General features: G+C 33.6%; 1 protein-coding gene across 2 annotated transcripts in view; it reads right to left on the bottom strand.

Annotated features, from left to right (window-relative positions):
• Nucleotides 1-1,664: 1,664 nt before the first annotated feature.
• LOC141836265 (cullin-associated NEDD8-dissociated protein 1) overlaps nucleotides 1,665-25,707 on the bottom strand; it is a 39,520-nt gene continuing 15,477 nt past the window's right edge. For both annotated transcript variants that reach the window (XM_074723708.1, XM_074723709.1), the window contains exons 11-29: nucleotides 25,543-25,625; nucleotides 24,294-24,378; nucleotides 24,118-24,219; nucleotides 23,923-24,021; nucleotides 21,625-21,735; nucleotides 21,476-21,559; nucleotides 20,887-21,027; nucleotides 13,853-13,945; nucleotides 13,636-13,757; nucleotides 13,369-13,531; nucleotides 13,050-13,289; nucleotides 9,404-9,652; nucleotides 9,135-9,320; nucleotides 8,900-9,046; nucleotides 8,702-8,818; nucleotides 7,750-7,918; nucleotides 7,417-7,494; nucleotides 7,192-7,330; nucleotides 1,665-1,990 (exon numbers count right to left, since the gene is read on the bottom strand). In XM_074723708.1, the coding sequence (XP_074579809.1) occupies nucleotides 1,894-1,990; nucleotides 7,192-7,330; nucleotides 7,417-7,494; nucleotides 7,750-7,918; nucleotides 8,702-8,818; nucleotides 8,900-9,046; nucleotides 9,135-9,320; nucleotides 9,404-9,652; nucleotides 13,050-13,289; nucleotides 13,369-13,531; nucleotides 13,636-13,757; nucleotides 13,853-13,945; nucleotides 20,887-21,027; nucleotides 21,476-21,559; nucleotides 21,625-21,735; nucleotides 23,923-24,021; nucleotides 24,118-24,219; nucleotides 24,294-24,378; nucleotides 25,543-25,625 (2,505 nt within the window). In that variant the 3' untranslated portion in view covers nucleotides 1,665-1,893. The remainder of the gene's footprint in view (nucleotides 1,991-7,191; nucleotides 7,331-7,416; nucleotides 7,495-7,749; nucleotides 7,919-8,701; nucleotides 8,819-8,899; nucleotides 9,047-9,134; nucleotides 9,321-9,403; nucleotides 9,653-13,049; nucleotides 13,290-13,368; nucleotides 13,532-13,635; nucleotides 13,758-13,852; nucleotides 13,946-20,886; nucleotides 21,028-21,475; nucleotides 21,560-21,624; nucleotides 21,736-23,922; nucleotides 24,022-24,117; nucleotides 24,220-24,293; nucleotides 24,379-25,542; nucleotides 25,626-25,707) is intronic.

Raw genomic sequence — 25,707 nt, 5'->3', positions numbered from 1 at the left:
CTTCATATATCGGATGAAGAAGAAATTTTCTCTCTTGTACTTATTCAGTGTTTTCTTGAGAGAGTAATTGTTTGTAGAGGGCACTTAGATGCAATCAATTTATGTTGTATCAATCACTAGATCTCTAGCAACACTAGAAATTTGATTGGGACCAGGATTGTACATGTTATCTTATTTATTAGTATTGTTATTTGTCACTAATTCATCAAACACATGCATAATAACTATATTTAACAATTGAGAACTAGGAGTGCAAATGACTAATCAAGACAAATAGTATAAAAATATTAATGTTCGAGCTCAAAATATGTGATAATATAAATAATTTAGACTCAAACTTGATTCAAAATGAAATTCAAGCTGAAGTCCAATTCACCTTGTTCGAAATTTGATTCGAACATAATCAAATAATAACTCAATGACTCAAATTTAAATTCGGTTTGAGCTATTTGAGTTCAAATTTTACCCCATGAAGATTTTTTAAACCCAACTTAGAAAATTCCCACAACCTTCTTATCTAAAAACATGGCCCCATGAAGACATTTTAAACCAAATATTCAAAGCAATTGCAACAAGAAATTTAAATTAAAATGCAAAGTTAGTAAGCAACAATTCTCAGCCTAAATATGATTCCATTGAGATCCAGCATGGTCCACATGAGTTGCAGATAACAAATTCATACACAATGGCAAGAAGTTGCTTGCTCATGGAGCAGCCTTTTGCTTTCTAGCAAGCTTCACCCTGCTCTTCTAGTTTTCTCTGTTCCACAAGCTCCAAATATCCTGAAAGGTAATCATCAGACTCGATTGTTCCATCTGTCTCTAAGCATAATGTGGCCAAGTCAGCATGAATGTAATCAGGGGCAAGGTTGGTGGGAACAACAACAATAACGATGGTAGCTGGACTAGACACTTAGTAAACTTATTCCAAAGAAATCAAAATAACATTTCTAAGAGCCCTTCAATCTAAAGTAGTCGCCAGCCATGTCACTGACAACCTAGGCTCACTCTTAAAGAGGCTTTAGGTTGCTGAAAAGCATGGAGGTATACTGGGATTGCTAATCCCACCATTTGACCCTCCAAGATGCAGTCATCTCTTAAAAACAACAACTATGATCTATCATAACACCTCCACGTCCATGATTGATCCTCAACTCTAGCTCCTAGATACATGGCATTTTGGCCTAAGCTTGCAAGTATTTTTTTTATTATTCAAGCAGGGCCAGAAACCCAATAAAAGTAGGTTAAAAATTATTTGGACACAATTTGCAATAACCATTGATCATCATCTACTCAAGCACACATTCCAGCAGTTACTAAAGCAACTATTAATCAATGTAAGACTAAAATCTTGTCCACGAGTCGATAAAAAAACAACCTTGTGAAACCTTGTTTTTTAATACCAATAACAGCATTAGACTTGATTGGGAAAAAAATAATTGGCGAGGCAAAGGAACAATAAATTGCAAGTGGCGAATTCTAATGTGGTGGTTTTTTGGTTCCTTTTCCTTGCCATCCATCAAAGCAAAACCAAGCCCAAATATGCAATTGAGAGCAGCTACACATGAAGCACCAACCCTCAGGTTCCCAGCTAAACAACACAACCAAGATTACTACGAGAATGTGATAACACCACCTCATATCTTTTGCTTGAAGCATCAGTGGTAATAAAAACTATGAATTTTGAATTTACAAAATTTAGTGGAGACATCACTGTATACTTGTCCTATGCTCTTCCCTGTCTGAGATTTTGTTTGGGTAAATAGAAACAATATTGTCAGAAATTGAGATGATGCCTCTGCAAATAGAGAGCATTTTCCATGACCAAACCTGCAATTGTTTAATAGAATTCTTACGGATTTTTTTGAAACACCAACCACCATTTGCCTATCATTCACTCACAGCGCACAAAATTGTACTTTTCGGCAAGTGCAGAAGTGTTCAAAATATTATTTATCAGCATCTTGAACTTCAAACTGTATTCACCTCCACTGAAATATAAATATAAAAATAAATAAGAAACTGTAAGAAAAGAAGTTAGGGGCAGTATATGATGACGGACCTGATGACTAACTAAATGCAGTGATAAATAACTGTTTACAAAAATAAGCCCAACTGTTTTCAGGTTGCACATCAATTCCTCTACTAAATGGGTCTTGTAACAGTGAAAGCTCAACTAGGGAACAGCAAATCCATCCGTCGAATAAGAAAAACACTTGGCTCTTCTAATTTATATATCACATGGTAGTATTGACCCGAAAATTACTATACCAAAAATTCAAATTAAAATCTATCCATAGATATCTTTCAACTTTCATATAAAATAGACATATATCTTAAATACTACTGTAAACTGTGCAAGACAAATTGAATATATCACTAAGAAACAAAGAAATTACATGTGACCCAAACAGATTTAGCCCCAAAAAACAGAAAAAGCAACCAGATTAACTAATCAGTATACTTAACATCAATTAGTCATGATTTTATCAAAAAGAAGCCACATTCACAAACACAGAATAATAAATGCACAGTTTTCTAAACTTGTGAGAATCTTACGAACCAAAAATAGATGTATTTAAGCAATCAAGAAATAAAAATAATACCAATCTAGGAAAAATCCAAATTTATGGGATTCCTCAAGTTAGACAAAAATGTATTGAGGAATCAGGGAGAGCAATAGAATCATATCAAGACCGCGGGGAAACCAATAAAAAGCAAAGTTTTTCTTCAAAATCCAAAAAGTTCCTGAGTGTAAAGATCCTTGTCATTGACATGTGAGTTGACCAATTGATCATGAGATTTTCATCAAATGCATTGCTATCGCGACCAAAAGGGGGCAGCCCGTGCAAGAAGCTCCCCGCCAATGCAGGATCCCAAGGAATGGTCTATTGTACTCAGCCTTACTCTGTTTTGCAAGAGGTTGTTCCAAGACTCGAAGTCGTGACCTCCAAGTCACATGGCAACAATTGTACCATTACGCCAAGGCTCCCCTTCTGCTATCATGACCAAGAGGTACAAAAAGAAATACAAACGAAGGCTACAAACAAGTGATGATGAGAGATGAAATATCAAATGTCTCCTAATAGTTCTAAAAGAAAAAAGGCATTGGTGCAACCTTCCTCTAAGAGATCTGACCTTGAGTTTTGAAGTTCAGATAGAGTTTAAATTAGACTGTCTTGTGATTTGATATGTGTGCTGAAATGTGCAAGGACTCGGTGGATACACACATGACGATGATTTAGAGCAACCACGTTCATGGTTACCCAATGGTCCGTTGAGATCAAAAAAGGATGATATGGGACATTTAAGGAACCATAGGACAAGGACCATAAGAGTGTAGCTGTGAGTAAAATAACAAACTACGTAAGAAGAGCGTGAAGGGTGGCATGAGGGGGGAATAGTGATCATAGTAACTCCCGAAAAGTACCACTAGCTTTTGCCTTCTCGGTCAACTATCGATGAAGAAACCTCTTACAAGCTTAAGAATTACAAGGATAGATAAAAAAAAATACCGAAAGATAGAAAAAAACTTAAATATAATATAATTTCAAATACTACTACAATTAAATTAAATTATTCAATATATAAATTTAATTTAATTTTAAACAGATTAAATTAAATTTAAACGTATCTGATCATAATTATCTCTACTTGGGTGGACTCCAATAAATCCTAAATTGACTTTTACTCGATCCTAATTTTTAAAATATTAATTTAATTATTTATTTATTTATTAAAATTATTTAAGATATAAATTTTTTAAATAAAATCAAATTTGATATTTAAAAAAGTTTGTATGTTCTAACGTTTATGATGTCAATAGAGCTCGAGAATTAAAATCATCATTCAAGAATTATAATATATATATATATATCAATCATCATTCATTTATCATTTTGCTATGCAATAGAAAATTTATACAAAACTTTTACATATTCTCAAAATAAAAAAATATATTATTTCATATAATTTGAAGTTTTTAAATAAATGTAGCATAATCAATCCTTAAATTCATCAAAATATATATAAAGATGACCATCATAAATGCTAGGTTTCAGACATGATGCCTCTGCAATGAAACTTAAAAGTGAAGATCAATTTTCATCACCATTATAAATGCAAACTCTTGGATTTATACCTCTACAATAAAATTGTAATTAAAACTATTTAATTGTGTAATATTAATAAAAATATGATATGAAAATTGTATCGTTCTGGTTATATATCCAAACTCTAATACGGGTCGAAATTTTAAACCATGGTATGAAACGAATACTTTCAATTTTAGTTAACCATGTTTTGAGCAAGCTAGGGGAATACAAAGATGCCAAAGAGCTTTAGCAATAAGTTGTTGATTTTCATGAAAAGCCTGTACAAAAAGAGGAAGCCTAAATAAAAAAAAAAACAATTGAAGAGGTTGTCAAGAAAGTTAAGAAATTTCACAAATTAAGGAAGAGGAGGTAATTCAAGCTCCAACCATTGAGGACACCATAGTGGACTCAAAACCCTCCTCTTGAGCAGATGACTCAAACAAAGAATCATCCACCTCTTCACGAAGTGAAGAGAGCAATATTGGTTTGTGGGGTCGGGTCATCCACCTTCAAGATTAGTCGGATCCAAACGAGTTGGATACCTTAATTACCAAAAAAAAGGCCAATACAATTGAAGAGAAAATCTCAAAAAAGAAGACCCGAATAACTCACAATCCAAATCAAGTCAAAAGAGCACATCCTATATTTTGGGTGCAACCAAAAGGGACACTAGAAGAATAGGTGTCGAAAGATAAAGGACATAAAAAATCCTAAACTTGGTTTGGTGAATTTGATTTGTCCACTCCCCCACCCAATTTATAGAAAGAAGTGAAGAAGAAAAATCACATTGTGTGCTTCACTTGATGAGAAAGAGGTCACTACACACTAAAATACCCAAATAAGAAGGTGGTGAAGGAGAAAGCCAAAAAAAGAGAATAGAAGAAACTTAGGAGACTCAAGTTGAGGGAGGAGGAGGAGGTGGGGGGAGAGGGGTAGCTTCAAGTATGATGATAAATCTAGGGTTGGAATGCATGATAACTCTTAAGGGTAATTTCCATGATAAGACAACCTTGCCTAATGTTAGGAAGGAAGAAATGAATCTAGACAAACAATTCAAAAGAGGTAGACACATGCCTAGGAAAAAGAAAGTCCAAGAGAGGCAAGATAATTCCACGATGAGAAAAATAGAATTGGAAATTCAAACTTCAAGGGCAAAGCTTGAGGAAATAGAGAAGACTATAGAAATTTCTTAATGGGTCTAAGAACTTAGATGTGATGCTTCGAAGGCAAAAGCCTAAACATTTAAGGCTGAGGAACCATCATATGCTAGGGTGACATATGACTACAGTATGGGAGATTCATTAGGGCAAACAATGCCAAAGTGGTATTTAGACCTAGGAAGGTGGCTAAGGATGCAAGCTCTAGGGAGAGATTCATTAACCAACTTGGGACCCATGATTTGGTAGATACAATAAAAGGAGACTAAAATTAGGACAGTAGGTGTCTAAGCGTTGAGAGGATTTTAAAACAATGTAGAATTTCTTGTGAATTTCAAAAATTCGTAAAATACGGCTATTCATTGATCAATCACCTAGGGATCTTGAAAAAACAATTAGTTGGGCTTAGGTAGAAATAGACTGGAATTACAAGTAGTAGGCAGACATGGGTAGGAATCAACTAGCACATTGCAAAACTACTTAATTTAGCTTTTTCAGCTTTATTTTTCTATGTTGTCGAAAGGGAAAAATAGTATTGTATAAGTTAGGAGAATTAATATTCTTCTCAATAAGATGTTAATTTAAAATTCTCGACTAAAAGGGAGCTTAGGTAAGGGGGAACCTAGACTTAGGTCTCGCATGGTAAGCATTTTAGTTCTAATGATGGATTTGGTAAATTTTGGTAAATTGTGACAAGGAAGATAGGCTTAGGTCTAATCTTGCATGTTGTTATATTTTATTATATATGTTATTTTTCTCTAACTTAAACAGATTGTCAAATATCCAAAAAGATAGATTATTAATGCGATCATGCCCAAAATGCTTTGATGTCACGTAGGGTTTTAATGCTTGGGTAAAAGGTTTGCATTAGGCTCAATCTTGTGATTTAATGTGTTTAAGTGTGTAGGGATTCAATGGATAGACACATAGGGATGACTTGGTGCGGTCAAGGTCGTGGTCACTTGATAGCTCAATGTCCATTGAGATCTAAAAAGGATGGTATAGGATATTCAAGGAATTGTGAACTAGGAGCATCAAAGTGCAATTATACCTAAGATAGCAAACTACATAAGCATAACATAAAGGATGGCACAGGGAGAGAGTCAAGGGTGGGCAAGAATTCGATGCATTCGAGGGATGAAAAGCTTGACGGAAGATAGCTGAGGACTACATCTATGAAGGAGTGAGCATGAAAGGAATGAGAAGTTTGACAAGAGATATCCTAGAAGCGAACACAGTAGTATGGTGAGTTGAGAATTGAGCGAAAATATACTTGGGGGTGTGTGTAAATCTCAATTTAGATGACTCGATCATTAGATGAGTTGTAGTCAAAATATTAAGTCAACTGAAGGATTCCTTTAACTGACTAGTGGTTGAGTCAACTGAGGTGTAGACTTAAATGCGAACAGTCAGTCAACTGGTTCGTATGGGCAGTCAAATGATTGGATGGTATGTGTTTACTTGCATATGTTTATTTTGTTCTGCTATGTGTTTGTGACCTTGGTAGATCAATAGCAAGAGAAGTCTAGAAATTCTATTCGCACTACATGTGTTCCAACAAAACAAACTCAATATAAAGAACTAGAAATGAGAAATAGATAGCTATCTTTTCTGATAAAATATCAAACCTAGTGTGAGACAATGGACAACAAACCAAGGCTCAATGTTTGTCTAAGCTTACCTGTTGAAATGGATCACTTTCTTCCCCGTTAATATGAACTTCCTTAAATTTAAAAATATAACATTAATTTTAATAAAATTTGCTAATTCTATCCAGATCTACAGTAGGTAGCAGAGCGTCTAGCATTTGTTTCCACAGATTATCTAACATGCTTTTTGCCACCACTTAACCCAGTTGTTAGCTGATCCGACCAGTGACGATCAATAGCCTGTTAATCTCTAAAGAATTTAAGAAATTTCAGAAGAGTTACGAGTTACAACCTTATCCGGCTTATGGAAGCAATAGCTCGAAAAGCACTTCGAATCATATCTTCATTACGATCTACTTCTTGCTTCACTGCATCTGCCTTTGGCTTGTGACTGATAGTCTTTTCAAGAGGATCAACAAGTGAGTCCAGAACTGCATGAGAAACAATAACAAATAATTTGCAAGTAAAAACTAAAAAAACTTCAATATGATAAACAATCAGTCAAAAAAATAAAAACCTGCAACAACAGCAGCAGGGCATTTATCTGCAAGTTTTGAGAGGATAAGATGGCATGGCATCTTCACATCATAATGATCTGAAAGGATCATAAAGTTTAAAGGTTCAGATGACAATACAAACTAAATTTTAGAGGCAATCAGGCTCAACACAAGTAACATAGCCAGAACTAATTAATCATCTGAGATATGGAGTAATTCTCTGAACACTGAAGATATAGTGAAGATATTAGATGAAAAAAATGTCACATCGGCCGAGATTTGCTACTCTAAATGACAATAATCATAGGTTGCATTAAGTTTATCTTTGCTTGCTTATTTTAGAGAATCCATACCACTTAATCCAGAAATCAGGTAAGGAACTATAAATGTAGAGGGATTCATTTGATCCAGACAACTGTCCAACAAGGTGTCCACACACTCAAAAGCTGCTTTTCGAAGCTCAAGACCATCATCTACAATGTGCTTGAAAGGACCAAGATCCACTGTTCTTATCATTTCTTTCTGCAAAAATAATAATAATAATAATAATAACATATGCTTGGTGGTGCAATAAACAATAATTACTTTTAATAAAAATCAAGAACCATTGCCAGTTACAAAAACAAAAAAGAGGTAAGAAAAACAAGCTTGCCAGTATATATATAAATGATATGATTTTACCAAACCCGCCTCCATACCCGAATCCAAAAATCCTCATACCCAATTATTTAATCGGATCTAAAAAATCCCTCCATACTCTCCTCTATTTGGGTCGGGTATTGGATCCTCCATCGAGTTCGGAGAAAATTGTCATCTCTAAAATTGTTCTTCAAATGAACTCTAGAAGCAAAATTTTGTAAGAGAACATACTGTTTGAATGAATGACAACAAGTCAATAATTAATCTGGTTTAAAGCAATTCATGCCAATCCACAAGATGCAGCAAACTTGGCACCAAAATTATGCTTAAACAGCATAATCATGTAATTAAGAGAAAATGAATATCTTACCAAACTAATATAGCCTCTCATTAAATGTGCCAACTCTACATCCTTCTATTGTTACTCTATGCAAAATCAATCACATTCTCTTTAATCTTGCAAGATAAAATTGCTATAACACCAGATTGTGAAGAAAGCTGAAATAAAAAGTCTTATAGATAATTCTGACCACATTAAACTCAACAAAAGGTTATTTTCCAATCCCTATGCAGATGCCTCATTTAGAAAAAGTGGATTAGGCATTCCTAGTGAATGCAAAATGCCTCTTTTACAAACAGACCAAATAAGGTGAAGACACACCATACCTTAATGACAGTCTGATCATAAAGCAGTGGTAATAACTCAGGAAGAAGTCCTTTAATCAAGTTTGGTTTGTTATGAGCAGCTGTACTCAAAGCCAGAACAGCTGCACGACGAACATGCTGTTGGAAAATACATTGGATTAACATCAACTTCAACAACTAAAAAGATTATTTACATCATTAGAAATCATGAAGTAATACTCTATCACTGTCTTTAATGAGCATCAAGAATGTGGAGATTTCTGGATACAAAATTTCATCTATCTTTTCAGGTCTTTCAACAATAGCGTATTTAATAGCAATAACAACTGTTGCTCTTGTGAATGCAGTAGAACTAGCAGTCCGTTCCTACAGCAATAAACACAAATGTGAATTCTGCAAGTGTAGAACGTGCTATAAAAATTTCCATCACAACTCAAACAAGGTAACAAGACACCTGTAGTGCGGGTACGAGCTTTTTAGGCTCAATAAGCGCAATTTTGCCCAAACACTCAGCAACAACATTGCGAACCCCTTCTTCATCACTTTCACAATGATTGAAGAGTAAGCTCAATATCTTCTCAACATTAGAATCCTGAAACTCACTTTTGCCAGGCTGATCAATAGATTGTCTAGCAATAACCTACATAGACAGCAAAAAAAGTTGATGAATTGCACCTAGACCATATGCCCTAAAAGAAATCCGAGATTTGAAGAAATAATAACCTCTTTCAAAGAATGAAGCAAAAGGTATTGCTTTTTTTGTTGATTGTCAATTTGATCCAAGATAAACGGAAGATATTTAGATAGATTGCCCACAGCAATGTTTCCAAGAGCATATGAAGCTGCAGATTTTATCTCTTCAAAAGGAGACTGGAATGACTCAATAACAATATTCTCAATGTGCACATGTATGCTCAGATCCTTCCTTCTTCCAATTTCTCCCAGACATAGCAATGCCAGGTGTTGTTTAGCCTGTTGAATTGTAAAAGACTCAGAATCATCAACAATAAATAAAATGACAATTTTGTTAGTAGCTGTGGCATGAGTTCACCAAAATTAGATAGTGAGATCTGATATTTCATATTTTTAATAAGAAAAATCCTCTCATTTCTAAGCACCAGCTCAAACATTAACAAGTTTCTAGAGAATAAGGATAAAAAAATAGTTTAGTTCAGACAGCTACATTTGCATAGAGCCTCTATAACTTCATATCATTGTACATATAGGTCAGTCAAATTTACCTTTGTAATAAGTGTGATAAGGTACAGAGATTCAAAGTTCGGATTGTAGGACCATAGCATAGGGTTGGAAGAACCTCCAATAAATTGAAATATTTTTTAAAAACTAAATTTTACATTTATAACTTATTGTTTACATTATTTTTTTAATATATAATAATAGTAACATGGGCATTATATACTTCATCCAAATCCTTGTAGGATTGACTCTAAACCAGAATCTTATTAATCTATGATCTTGATCTTGAGCTAGGATCTTATGAATATACAATCTTGATCTTGATAACCTTGACTAGATGAAATAAAATTACTTTCTTATAAATATTTTAAACCTTGAGATTTACTAAATAGATCATCTGAGAAGAAGTTGGTAATCTGGGATTCTTTTAACTATCCACTAGAAAAAAGTGTTTTTTTAACTTCTGTTGTTGTCATGCATCAATAATTATCATTTATCTTAGTGAAGTTGCTACTTAACACATAAATATGCAACGGTTAAAGAATTTTATTACATTTTTCAAATAATTAATACATGATTAAAATCAATTGTGCTTTGTCATATTATAATATAGATCCTAAGGTCCAAATCACAGTCTTAACTACCAAGCATGGTATGGCTCAACGTGAATGTAACATATAGCATCCTTTAAGATTTTGGTACTTATATGCTACTCTGATGGAGTGGGATAAGACTTGGTTGTTGTTGTTGTATGTGCTACTGTGACAGGGTGGTCAATAGGCAAACTGTCTAATTGCAATAAGTACCCACTGTTACTGTCTATTCCTAGCCAAACAGTCTTTCCACTTCTCATACGGGCGTTTGATTGGGGATTATCGTTGATAACCTTGGTTATCTGTCCAAGGTTATCAACGATAATCTTATTTGATTCAGATTATGATCGATTCCCAAGTAACGCAGCATCACCGCTACATCAGCAAATGAGTTATAATCCGAATATATGATTACCTTGACAGTCTAAGATTTTCTGCGATTTGAAAGGTTAACAAAAATTTTTTCCATGATTATCCTCCAATTTTAAAACTGAGTTAATTAAAATATACCGTGAAACCTAATTGAAACCAAATTAATTAATTTAATAAATTTTAATTTAAATACTTATAAATTTAAAAGAGATAATTTATTTTAAATTTAAAAAATAAAATTAATAAATTATATTTATTAATTTAACAAATTATTTTATTAAAATATATATAAATTTATTTTAAATTTTAAAAAATAAAATCAATGAATTATATTTATTAATTTAACAGATTATTTTATTTAACGAATTATTTTATTAAAAGAAAATTAACAAATTATATTTATTAATTTAATGAATTATTTTATTAAAATATATATAAATTTAAAATTTTCATGAATTATTTTATTAAAAATATATAAATTTATTTTAAATTTAAAAAAATTATAAATAAATTATATTTATTTTTTATATATTATCAATTTATTATAATCATTAATATTATTAATTTAATTTAATTTATTTAAATTTTAAAAATAAATTGAATAAGGGTAATATAGTAAATGTTAAATTATTTTCTGATTATGTTTTATTCCCTCCAAATAAAATATAAGTTGAACTAAACAATATTAGGTTATGTTTTATACCCATAACCTTGGTTATGTGATTACCTTGGTGGTAATCACATAACCAAAGTTATGTATGATAACTTGAACCAAACACACCCATAGGGCTTTGTAATATACACTAGATTACATAACCAAAGACTAGACACCAGTGGTTGTAGCTTTGTCTCTTTCCAATAGTTAAAACAGGAAAAATAGCCCTAACTACACAAAGTCCCTCACTAGCCCATATAATCATTTATTCCATGAAATCTCTCAGTTCACTCAACATCTTAATATCTCAAATCCTATAAACCCTCCTTTGTCTTAACTTCTAGACCATTCAAATTCTCCATTTTCCTTCTTGTATTTATCTTTCATCCTGGCATGGATCTTAAATTGTAAAAATTTGATATTACATGCATGGCAATTGGAGAAACATAATATTTAGCAGTCTACCAGTGTGATTACATCGCTTTTAGTGGAACACTAAGGATATTGCATCTCTTAAGCAGCAATCTGCCAGGTGTTATGCCAGCATTGTCAAAAGCATCAAGGTATCACAAAAATTTAATAAGCATTCCTTCTCGATCCTTGCTAGCTATTGTTTATACTAAAGCCAGGAATACTTGGTCATAGGCAATGGAATCGTTATTTCGTTAATCAAACTAACTAATAAATATTCATATTCTATTCATAAGTTTCCATTCTCGAACAATAACTACTCTATTCCTGAATCAATTCCATCTATGAACCAAAAGTACTATTACTGCATTATGTATGCACCAACTTCATTAATTTACCATTAGATGTTTGAACTGGTAATGCAAAACATTAGTTTTTCTATTATTAAGACTTGCACTATGTTACTAGGATTCTGGTTATGTCCTTTACTTGAATCAAGAGCTGGACCTTATAAGGCTATGTCATGCCAGACATATAGATCTTTGACCACATATTCCCACTTGATAACATGTTTGGAATAGGCTCATGCATGAGTTGGATACACATACTCAAGACCAATTTACATTGATAATAAGATCCAAGTAACAAATACTATACCTGGTTGATTTCACTTTAAGCAGACATGAAAATTATAAAGAGTGGCCTTAAAGTGGGACCATCTTTTAAAAGGAATTGTAAAGTGATAGAAAATCATAGTTGTGTTGAGGGCTAGACCTTATAAGGGTATGTCGTGCCTGATTTTTTTCACTTAAACTTAACATTATAAAGAGTGGCCTTAAAGTAGGACCATTTTTTAAAGAGGGAATTGTAAAATGATAGAAAGTCACAGTTGTGTCCCTATGCTACAATATAGTACTCTTGTAGAAGGATGTACAACATCACTTCATTTTCATCTTCAAGCAATTTGTCTAAATAAGTGCAATTATATTACAGAAAGTGACCCATTGCAGAGCCTGAAGGGGGATAGCTTGAATTTTATCATGAGTCATATACCAATCATGTAGAAGTTCTTAACATTCCTAAATCTACATTAAAAGATGCAAATGTTCCAGAAACAAAGAACAAAAAATTCATAACATACAGAATTCATATTGCTATCATCTTTCAGAATTCCTTTCAGCATGTCTACAGTGGTTGCACATTTCTGATCACCAGCTGCTAAGCAAAGTACAGCAACACACTGTGCAACAGAATGAAGAGCCTGTTTAGCAAGACCACCAGACTGTGGTGAAGGCTTAGCACTTGAAAGGAGCGAATCTAATAGTGAATCAAAGCTTGTATTTGCTGAATGAACCAAGGAAGCAAAGAATCTCTGTAATGCCTGCAAAAGTGCAAAAATAAAATTTTAGTCAGTGTTGAAATACAAAATTTCATGCTGAAACAGCTGAAATTCTATGTACTTGCAAAGCTTGACCCTGCAACAGCGAGCTCCTGATTAGTATTAGAGCTTGAGGAAGAACTTTATGACTAACAGTCACACCAACACTTTGACTAGATATTTTGGCCATCATCATCGTGCAGCAAAGTTCCAGAGCAAGTGCAGTCATATGTAAGTCTGCTTCACTGCCAAAAAAAATCATAACTTAGATTCATGATATATCAAGTAGCATAGTATACAGTTCATCAAAATAACCTCATAAGACTATATGCAATATTATCAAAAGAACCTTATAAGTGTTGAAAGTTCCACTACTATAACTTCATAAGTTGTTGAGCTAATTTGCTCGCCGTATGCAACTACTAGGGAGTTGAGTGTGCCCAATGTTGCCTGTCTCAAGGCTCTGTTAGCCTGTAAAATATGTACAAAAAACAGTGTGTTAAAATGAAATAACCATCATTGCATGAGAAGTTTATGAGCTATCAGTTAATGGCACGGGCATATACCTTCCGCAGGAATCCCGTCAGTTCAGAAACAACTTGTTCCAAAACACATGAGAGGTTTATGCGCAGAGGCGAGTTAGCAATTACAGCAAATGCCTGGATTCACTAAATATATTTAGCAGAGTAGGAAACATCAATATAAATATATAAACTCTGTTTACTTTAACAACATTGTATAATGAGCCTGATTTACTAGCATGGAAAAAAAACAGATACAACTAACTTGCAAATGTTATAAACTTGAGCAGAATATTAGAAATTATGACAAATGCCATAAAGAGCAGTTTTGGATGGTAGGCGATATGCAGTCGGCCAACTGCCTAGAACCTAGGCAGTAAGCGAGAGCCTATGAAGTCAACATCGAAATATTATTAAAATATGAATCATAAACTCAAGCTTGCAATTACAAAAGGATAATAAGAGGTTTAAATGGATTCAAAGCAATAGGACAAAAAATGAAAACTACTTAACATGATAAGATAAAAAATAGGTAAAAAGGATGATGAAGAAGAGGATGCAACTTACTGTGAAGAGAATGAAAATTTTAAGAATATATGAGGAAAAAACAAGAGAAGATAGAATAAACCTAGAAAAGACATGGAAGAAAATTTAGCCGAAAAGAAGGTTCTTCCAGTGGGCAATAATACTAGTAATCACATCACATACATGGTACATACTACCTCTATATTTAATCTTCTGCAAAATTCCATGGATATGTCTTCTTTGGATGGTGTAATCCACCCTTTGTATCAAGTCTTCTCATGCAATTCAAGAATTGCAAACAAAGTTCAACGCATATGAATCAATGTTAAAACAGCTTGAGACCAATGAAGCCGACTTGACAAGGCATAGAACAAGGGAATTGTCTTGTTTGTATTGTTCTTGCAAATGTGGGTTAATGAAACAGATTCATGTATGACAAGTGAAGATAAATTAGTTTAGAGGTGATATTCAAAGTTGATATGTAAGGTCAGTTTGCAAGCTTTGCATGTTAAAGATATTTTGTGTAATCAATGATGCACTCAATGTGTTCACTGAGTTTCTGTATGAATAAACTTAGTGTCAGTAATATTAATTAGTTAACAAAGTGATTTGCAGATGTTAGGTGTTACGACTCAATTCACAATCAACTTCATTGATCCATGTATAGTTTAGATAAGCATGCGTTGGAAAATCATGCAGGAACAACACTATAATAATGTCAATCCGGACATCAATATAATAGTGAGGCCCTATTCCACTAGCAATGATCAAAAAAGCCTAATTCTTCAGCAACAACAAAGAGGTTTTTGGCAGCTCCACACAATGAGAAGCCTTCTCTTTGTACGATGGCAAGCAAATCCATCCATATCCCAATGCAAGGTCGTCAAGCTCCTGTCACCTATGTAGCCTGCAGCAGTATATTTCCTTCCTCTCTTCTTCCTCATGTCCCAGCACGAGGCTGTCAAGCTTGTCACCTATGAATCAAACAGCAGTAAGCTTCCTCCCTCTCTTATTTCTTCTTCTACTTACTCATGTCCCAGTGCAAGGTTATCAAACTCCCATGACCTAAAACAACAGTGGTAATCTGCTTCTGCTTCTCATTCTTGTAGACAAATATAGATACTTGGACATGGTTACCCCTCCTGTATCCATGTCAACATGGGTACAAGAGGATAACCAACTCTTCATGGTTGGCTTGAATTTCATAACCATATCGGTGGCATATTCGCAAGGGTAACCAATGAGTCTAAGTACTCAGAGTTGATATTCTTCTTCTTCACATCCTCTTCGCATCTCAGTGCAACATTGTCGACCTCCTATCACCGAAGTTTCGAGCTGCACCAAAGTTTCAATTTGTGACCGGAATAATATGGATTTTAGTACCATATTGTACCATGTCAACACAGTTTCGGTACTTTTTTAAATGAAAAATATATTTATTTAAATATTTTTATTAAAATTTGATTGTTATGGATGTTTATTATTGAGTTAAATTTGAGATGTTGAATGTTAAGTTCAAGTTTTGATATTATATACTAATAATCATGGTTTGAAATTTCAACCTGTGCCACACATCCATCTTAACATCCTCATCTCCGTCTTCTGTCTCGGACATGAATGATACGATTTCGGTATCGTACCGATATAGTTTCGCTATTTTTTTAATTTTTAAATATAAGTGTATATTAATTAAAAATTAATTTTATTAATATTTGATTATTTCGTTATTAATGTGATATTTTGAGGTGTTGAGTTCATATTTCAATATTTTCTCATAAGATGATATTTATTAAATTTTTATAAAAAATTATTTTAAAAATTAAATAATTCTTAAAATTCAAAATTAAATCTAAAGTTATAAAATTATTTGAAAGGTTGGAAGATAATTATAAAATTATTTAAAGACTAAAATTATTTTTTGAATGTATTTGTAATTTTTTAATTTTTTAAAATTTATTAGAAATGTTTAAGAATTATATTTTTAAAAAATATTAAATTATTTTACATTCATATTCAATTTTTAATATATATTAAAAAATTTAAAATATTTTTAAAATTAACAAATTTAAAATAATTCTTAATATTTTATAACTATTATTAATAATATATTATATTTATAATTAATATATATAATTAATTATTTATAATAAAAAATCTATTTAAAAAAAACACGACCCCACAAAGAATGCAGAGGGGGCGCACACCCTCCATACCTCTTAAAGAGCCACCACCACCATGGGGTTACAATGCCCTCATCGTCGCGGTGCCAGTAACATACCAGTGTGATCCCGCGCCAGAATAGTAAATAGCTCCCATTTCGGATGGCACAGCTCACTATTTCAATCCCTGAGATTAATTGAAGTCACTAATTAGGCATGACAGAATCGAGTAGGTTTAAATTTAATTTAATTTAGATTTATTTTAATTACTTTAAAATTAAATTAAATTTATATATAAAATAATTTAATTCATTAATATTAGTATAGTATATTTTATAAGGTTAAAAATTATATTATATTTATTTTATTTTTTCTATCATATTTTTTTCTTTGTTTACCTCGTGGACAAACGAAAAAGGGAAAATAATATTTATCCTTTAAGAGTTTATTTTTCTCTCTCTGATTACCCTTGTGGATGGATAAAAGAGGGGGGGAAATTAACAGGTCAAAAGGAAACAAAATAACGGGCAAATGAGGGGAAAAATTAACAAATGAATGACAGAAAAAAATTAACGAAGGGAAACGAATTAGAATTATCTGTGTAAAAAATGAAAAATGACAAACAAAAATAGGGGGAAAAGAAAGGAAAAGGAAAAAAATAACCATCCTTAAAGAGGTTAAGAGGTTTTTTCTCTCTATTTACCCTCGTGGACGGATGGAAAGAAAAAAATTAATGAGAAAAAATTAATGGATGAACAAGGGAAAAAAATTAACCGAGGGAATGGAATAGGAAAAGAATTAGAACTGTGTAAAAAAAATAAAAATAGGAAAATAGGGGGAAAAGGAAAAAAGGAAAATATAAAAAAAATGGATCACAACAGTCAAGACCCGCGAGGTCATTGCTTCCTTCGTGAGCTCATGAGGCCACCGATCGAGGTCATGGTGACCTCGTAGCTCCAAACCAGTGCCAATGTCAGTAAATAGGCATAACAATAAATTCTACCCGTGCCAACTGGCTCAGCTTCACATTTTATACGTTGCCTATGAAGCATTCCAACGCTCTCATGTCCCAGCACAAGGTCATTAAAGCCCACAACGGTCTTCTTCCTCCTCTCATTCTTTAAACAAGTATGACCATTTGGATTCGATTTGTACACTCATATATGTGTCGACTTAACATACTATATTAGATCTTTCATATTGAATCATGATTAATAATTCTTTTAGACATAATCATGCTTACTTGAGTAACAAAGTTAAGGCCAACAATAGTAAGCTTCATCGATCTCTTCCTCCTCTTCTTCTTCCTCACATCTCATCGCGAGGTTGTCGAGCTCCTACCACTCATGAAGGCAACATCAATAAGCTTCTTCTTCCTCCTCTCATTCTCATAAATGAGTATGGCTACTTAGACTTGATCTTCATACCCATATATGTGTGATGATGACATGGGTATGAGGAATATCTAATGAATTTTTTAATGCTCCGTTCTAATTGTATTACATCTTTCATATTGAATCGTGGTTTATAATTCTTTTGGACACAATCATGCTTCTCTGAGTTAACTCATCATAAAATATTGTTGTGTGATATGATGGAACAGTTTATTATTAAATTGCTAAGCGCAACTAAAAGGACAACTTAGGTTAGTCTCTTCTACCTATATAAACTTGGAAGTATATAAATAAGATTATCAAATGAATAAGTACATCAAGCTGAATGATAAAAGTTTATATAATGGTCATTCATAAACAAGCAAATACAAATTGAACAATAAATACGTGGAAATGATGAAAACTAGTCAAGCAATGTAATCCTAGATCTTAGGCCCATTTGTGCTTACAGCAAGGCTTCAACCCATAAGCAAATATTAATGGGTGCTTCCACTTGATTCTATATTTCAATTAAGAGGGTCTCAACCCATTTACATATTTTAATTGAGGGTGTTGGAGTGTGTATGAGATGATATAGTATTTGATGTGTGGATATGGCTATAGTGTTTCACCTTAACGAAAGAGATTATAATTTGTGATAAAGCTTTATAGTTGGTGATAATTGTAGATGCATGAGTGGTGATGGTAACTCAAAGTTTGATAATTGGTGATAACTTAAAGTTTACTCTCATGATAATTGGTGATAACTAGTTGATGATTAGTGAAACCCTAAAAGTTGGATAATTGATACCTAAAGTTTGATAATTGGAGATATCTTAAAACTAGCTTTAACTTAAAGGTTCTTAATATTACATGATAGAATTCTTGAACAATTATGAATTCATGTACATTTATTATTGATCCACTATGCACATTTGTACTCATTCTCCTATTACTATTTTCTTGATCTCCAATTATATGTTGGATACTAACTTGGTTATAGCATTGATTATGATTTCTCATATGATACATGTTTACTTAAGTTATCTGCTCTAATATTATTTTAGATCACATGTCCCATGCCTTATCATATGTTTGACTAAACTCCAACGAGCTATGATAGATGTAAATTATTGGATATTTTGAAATTAAGTCCAAAATATAATGGTAGTCAAAATCAAGGTTCAAAATCTCTGACTCATACCGAAATTTTGGCTTTTAACTAGAACAATACTATTTCAGTATCGTGACAATATTTAGATATATGGTGCCACTAATGGATTGGGATTAAAGAAAGAAGGAAATAAAGTATAGAAAAAAGACATTGTTTATGTCGAACATGGTTTTAAATCTTACACCATGCCGTGCAAAACAATTAAAACATATCATTCCAGTAAATTATTGAAACTCAATACCACTCAACACAAACATATCTTCCTCCTTCAACCTCCAATCTGTCATCGATACCCTGTATCGGAGCATCAACACGATACTAGAACAATATCTTTCCAGTCAAAGATCAAAATTACGATACAACTCGAGATTTTGAACTTTTGCGCCGAGTGGTATCGAGTTTCAGTGATTTACTGAAATAATACATTTCGACCGTTTTGCTCGACATAGTATGAGATTTCAAGCAATGGTCAAAATTCAATCAAGTAATTCATCTTGGTTAGTAATTCAATTGTTATATATTATTATTAAGTGATTAACCTTTTCAGATAAGCACAAGGGCTAAAGACCTTGATTGAGTACTTACATGAAAGCTTTATATGAAATAATATTTCTTTAATTTGAAATTTTAACTAAAAAACCATCTTGGTTAATAACTTCAAGGTTTGAAATCTCGAGCTAAGATAAGTTTCAGTCCCTACTCAGCTCGAAACATACCACCTGTGCCAAGTGTCAATACTAGAGGGTATCTCAAACACCATAAGAGAAGGCGGAAGGAAGAAGAGAAGAGGATGGAGAGGAAGAGACCTCGATGCATTGCTAGTGTTGGAAGGTGTTCCAAACACCATAGGAGGTGGAGAAGGAAAAGAGGAGAGGAAGAAGATATGATGCATCACTAGTGTCGTAGGGTGTGCCTAACACCAAGAAAGAAGGAAGATATGGTATGCCGTCGGTGACCGAAGGTGTATCGAACACAAGAACATGAGGAAGGAGAGGACTAAGAAAATCCAATGTTCTTTCACATTGTTTGTTGTTTTTAAAGACTCATGCCGACCTTGCAAAGCACGTGGATGACTCATGTACCTCAAGGGAAGCCTTTGGAGTGTCATCATCATCATCATAGAACGATCACCAAACAACCTTAATCATGGTAGAAGGTTGTCATCGCGAAAGGGTCGCCAAAGAATCATTGTCATCTCAAAAGGGGCATTGAATAGACATTGTCATTTTGCAAGGCTTGCGATCATGCCGAACAACCATCACAAACGCCACCAATATTGTCCATTGTTTCTAGAGTTTAAATCGTTCATGACAGCTTAGTTGAGGGGTTTCTTCGATCTATTATTAAGCATGCTGATCAGCGGGCAGAGGGAAATGTTTTGCCTATATCAACTGACAGAGAGCAATATTTTATACCATGAATAACTCAGTTGCTATTACTATCAACCAGTAATTAGCCCTATCATATAAGCAGATATATTTAGTTTTGCTCACAAAAAGGGCCAATGAAACTTGATCAAGTACTTGCATGCAAGCTTTAATATCGAACAATAATTGTAATATAATCTAAGGAACTTTGCTAACAAAAATAAACTGACAGTTTTCCAAGGACCTTTTTCTCAACATACATACATTAGAAACATCAATAAACAGCACATGAAGTAGGAGTTAAAACCAAAGCAAGTATGGCAAATTGATGTGATATAAAATATGAAAACAATTAAAACACTACATATGAGATATTTAGCACTAGGAATTATGAAAGTTGAAAACAAATAAGCAGACACATAAAAAAGATATCAGATCCACATCCTGCTATAATAGAAAGTTCTGATGAAGTAAATATAACCTTCACAGCTGTTAGCCTGGTGATCTCATTTCCCATCCTATCAACTAGTATGGGAAGGCAAGCTGGTAGATCCTTTTGAAGGTTGTCACCAAAAGTCGATATCACAAGGCTCATGCAAGATATCGCACATTCTTTAACCTCCTGGATTAAATTAATATAAGTTAGATTCCTCCTTGATCAAATTGTCCTACATACCACTGAGTTTTCATTTTTGATCTTAAATCATGATCCAATATGATTTAATCTGCATGTTTATTGAGTTAGCTTTGTGTTGTAAACTCTAAATCTAATTCATCAAAAAGAGAACTCAGGACAAGCAGATCTTTATAGATATAATCATCTATTCATAAATACATAAATGAGAAAGATAAATTAGAATGCTAGTAATCAATTAAAATGAAAAAAGTAAAAAAAAAAAAATCCTTGAATAGTTTCTTAATTTATAAATCTCATAAGAAGATTTCAAACCCTATGAGAAGCAGATGCCACAACATAAATTTGCTTTGTTTTTTTTTTCAAAATTTTTAGTTTGGAGACATTATAATATAGATGAAAGGTGTTCAAAGCAAAGATATAGTATCTCACCAACCTGATCTTGATCTTGATTTGCCAAGCGAGCCAATATAGCACTATAGATGGGGCTAACATATGGTCTGAAGTCCGGCGTGGAAGTCTAGAAAAAGGGAAGCTCATTTTAACACCTCAGACAACAGCCAATATTAGAAAATAACATGTTACCTCAAAATTAGGGCGAAGTACACGAACTAATTCTCCGCAAACCCTTAATGCTTCAGCAGTTACTTTATAGTATCTTTCACCAACAGCAGATAGAACAGGACTGGAGAGAGCCTGAAGTTGTGCTTTAGTAAGCAATGAAAGAATAGAACAGGTATTCAATATTCATCTTAGAAATTACTTTATAAGCCGCTTTATAAAAGATATGGTGGATGTTTACATACAAGGTTGTGAAAATCGCAATGTTAAAACACTAGAGTGTCAATAATTCTTATGTGTGGCTCTTGTAGAATTGTACAATCCAAATATACAAGTGAAGTTAGTTCTACAAATAAAGGTTCAAAGTTTTTGTTTCTTTGTCAATTTCGAAATCATCCTGGAATGGTAGCCTCAATGTTCAGCCATGAATACACATGATATGGGATATGGGTTGGCATGAATATGATGGTATTCCCCATCCCCCCCCCCCCCCCCCCCCACCCCCCCTCCCCCCTCCCTATCTTACTAGCAGAGGCATCCTAAATAATCAATATGCATGAGACAGACTTTGTTAAGGTTAACTTAAAGTTGTAAGAATAGCATGTGTTAGATTAATTAATTCACAACTTAAAACAAAATGTCATAATTGAATATTTTAAAACTAGCTGAATCAAGGGCTTAAATGTGTGCAACATATGTAAGAATGGTACAACCAATATATGATTGCCCCATTTTTAAAAACAAAACCACATAATACTTAAATATATAATATTTAGGTGTGATAATGAGACCATAAATTGCAAGTCACAACTCTTGTTACTTCTTCTTCCCCGGCATGGTTTCCTCTTGCATCCATGACTCTTTTTCGCTTTGGCACTTATAATTATTAGCTTGATATTCTGATATCACATGGCATAATATGTTGACTTGTTGATCATTGATGATTGAACAAGTAGCAGCAGCATGGCAAAGACTCTAGGTATTTTGCTAGGAGAATCCCTTGATGGTAAGATCAAATGGCTAAGAAGAAGCTGTGCTTCAACACATGCCAATGGGTGAATCTCCTAGCAACCTCGAGGAGGGCCAATCCAGCCTCCATTGTGCCCTTGACAAGTCAATCCTTCTCCATCTCAAGAAGCCTTGAATCAAGGAGGCACTTGAGGGAGAGCTTGAGGGATATAGTGTGATTAAGAAGTCAAGAGGCTTCTTAAGGACATGATCCTTTGCAGCGGCACCTAGCTGAACCCTAAGATGGCTTGCAAAAGTAATAAAGGGAGAGCTTGACGGTGGGGTCCACCTGGGGACAAGGGATTTCATCATGGCAAAGCAGCAACTGGAGGTGGAGGCTTGTGGAAGAAGATTGTCGTGTAGCTCACAAGTGCAAGAGAAGACTGGATTCACGTGACCTTAAGTTTGCATTATGCACAAAGCTCTTAGCCATAGAGGGCTTCGATTACTCATACATGTGTGAGAAAAGAGAGAGAGAGAAATGAGAAAATTGTCTACCTCCCAGTCAAGGGAATACTTCTTTTTGGACAGCTCTTGCTCATGTAAAGGGGCTCTATGAACCCTAAAACTACTAATGTGGACAAAAACCAAATAGACCAATCAACTATTAATCTACTGTTTCTGACAGTCACCACCAACACATCACTCTCATCATCCCCTATCACACAAACCCACTTCCGGACAATCACAATAAAATCTAATTGGCATCCATTTTGTGAACAATACTGGAATAACATTGAAGTATATAAAGAATAATAAACTAAGCAACTTCCTACACCATATTTAAGGTCTTGTTTCCTATGGGGAAAGGAAACATCTAGAGGAAAGAAAATTCATAACAAAAGGTTGGAAAATGTTTCCCTAGATTTGATTTACTTGAAGTGAAGGAAAAAAAGTGGAGCTTTCCTTCCAATTGTTTCTTTGGAGGAAATGAAAGAGGGCCGACAAGTTAAATTTCAAAACTTTATTCGTTAAACACATTTAAAATATATATTTGAAGAAAAAAACAACATTTCAAGTTTGGATTTGAGCTCCATTACATGCAAACAATGACTTCCCACCCACCCACTCACTCCACACACAAAATTGGGAAATATTTTCCCACTCTTTTCCATCCCTCCTATTTTTGCCAAAGGAAATGGAGGGAGAGTGTCACTGGGAAAATCTTTTTGCCACCTTTCCATCCATATTTCCTTCTTCCTGCCTATATTTGTTTCCCTCATTGGAAACATGCACTAAATGTAGAGTCATGTCTTTTCCATGTAAACACATGACAAATAGCATAAGCCCAAAATAAAAATAGTTTTCTTTTACCTTAATGTACGGATGAAATACAGATGGTGAATGTGAAGCCATAACCAATCTGGTGAAAACAAGGGCCTCTATCTTTAAGTTTGAAGTGGAAGATTTGTCCTAGATAAAGGAACAAAAAATTAGCAATGCAGATTACGTTAAATGATCCTTACAAGGAGAGACAGTATTGCACTAAAGCACCAAGCAATAACTTACAGTTAAAGCCTTTTCGATCCCTGAAACAAGAGAGCTGATATGCTCAGCAAGACAATTAGGTAAGACAAGCACAAGTTCTTTCAACACTGAGAATGCTCCAACCTAAACGCATTTACTGCAAATTATCATTAAAAATACCAACACTAGCCAAGAACTAATGTAGGAAGACATCTTACCTTTGTTTTAATAGATTTTTCACGGAGTTGTCTATTGATTGATTTCACAATTTTTGGCACTTCTTGATTCAACAACCATCTTGGACTGCGGAATCAATAAAACAACATAATGTTACATCAAAAAAACTGCATGAGAAGAATAGCATTAGTGGTTTGGGCAAGTTGAAGTGAAAATCTTAATTAGGTATAAGATAATAATGGAACAATGGAACATAAGACATGCAGAAAATGAAATTTTGAAATAGAAAGAAGGAAAACATATAATAAATTGTGGAAAGGAAATATTAAAATAATAAAATAAAGGAAAACATCTATGAAAAGATAAGAGTGCAAAATATCCTTTATATTCACAATAATGTGATTCTGCCGCTAATATCTTTTCATTTGGAAGTCATTGCAAAAAAAGTTTCTTTTAATTTACTAAATCAACTTGTCAAATACACCTCAAGGTATTAAGTAAGAACTGATCCATTCTAGATACTAGTCAGAAGTCAGATATGTACTAGGAGCAACCAACATATCAATGTTTATACAGGGTGGTACTAGAAGGCACCCAGGCCAGGTGAAAATGAAGAAGAGGGTGGTGTGGCTCCAATGTGAAGAAGCAGGAAAAAAAAAAAGGAAAGTGGGGATGAGGAGAGAAAATAAAAAATTATTAACTGATATGATGTTATCAAAATAGAATGTATAAATATTTGCTGACTTGAATTAGGATTGCAAAGGATACCAGGTCTTCCAACTGAAATTTAAGAACATCAAAGTTGCATTAGTGGTTTGAAGCCTAAGAGCTTGGTAAAGTGGCACTCAATATCCCAGAGACTGACTGTTCACCAACTATTCAATTAAAACATGCATTTAAAGTTGTCAGCTGATTTAAGATGGGAAATAGATGACTGAGAAGGTTCAGTAACTAACCCACTATCTAAAATTTACTTGTAAGTGATCTGAGCAAATATGATATTTGCAACAATAAAGACGAACCCATTGCATATGATATAGAATTTTTTTTAATAATAGGTGTATGATAAACAGAACAAACCAAATTTAGCAAATAACATACAAGAACCAAATAAATAAAGAAGTGGTGCTACTTGGATAATTTGATCTTAGTTCATTTTAGCTCCACCTTGAATGGAAATTACAGATACTACTTTAACTGCACCTTGCAATTATAAAATACATCAACAGTGATCACAAGATACTCTTCAAATTGTCTAGCTTGAAAATTACAATGCAATTAATTACTTGCCCTGACTCATTAATGTCGACCTGTCCCTTTGACACATTACCAGTCTGGTGTAGCAACTCGATAAATGTGTTAAATACGTCCATCTGAGAAAACAAGGATATTTGTAGTTAAAGGACACATCAGCATATCTTGCCTCTCCAACAATGATTTTAGAAAAATTCTAGC

The sequence above is a fragment of the Curcuma longa genome, chromosome 10 (genome assembly GCF_044706935.1).
Source record: "Curcuma longa cultivar G26 ecotype Majalengka, Jawa Barat chromosome 10, ITB_CL_G26_1.1, whole genome shotgun sequence".
NCBI classification, from domain to species: Eukaryota; Viridiplantae; Streptophyta; class Magnoliopsida; order Zingiberales; family Zingiberaceae; genus Curcuma; species Curcuma longa.
The sequence above is the reverse complement of the archived record's forward strand: the minus strand, read 5'-3'. Positions and strand labels throughout refer to the sequence as shown.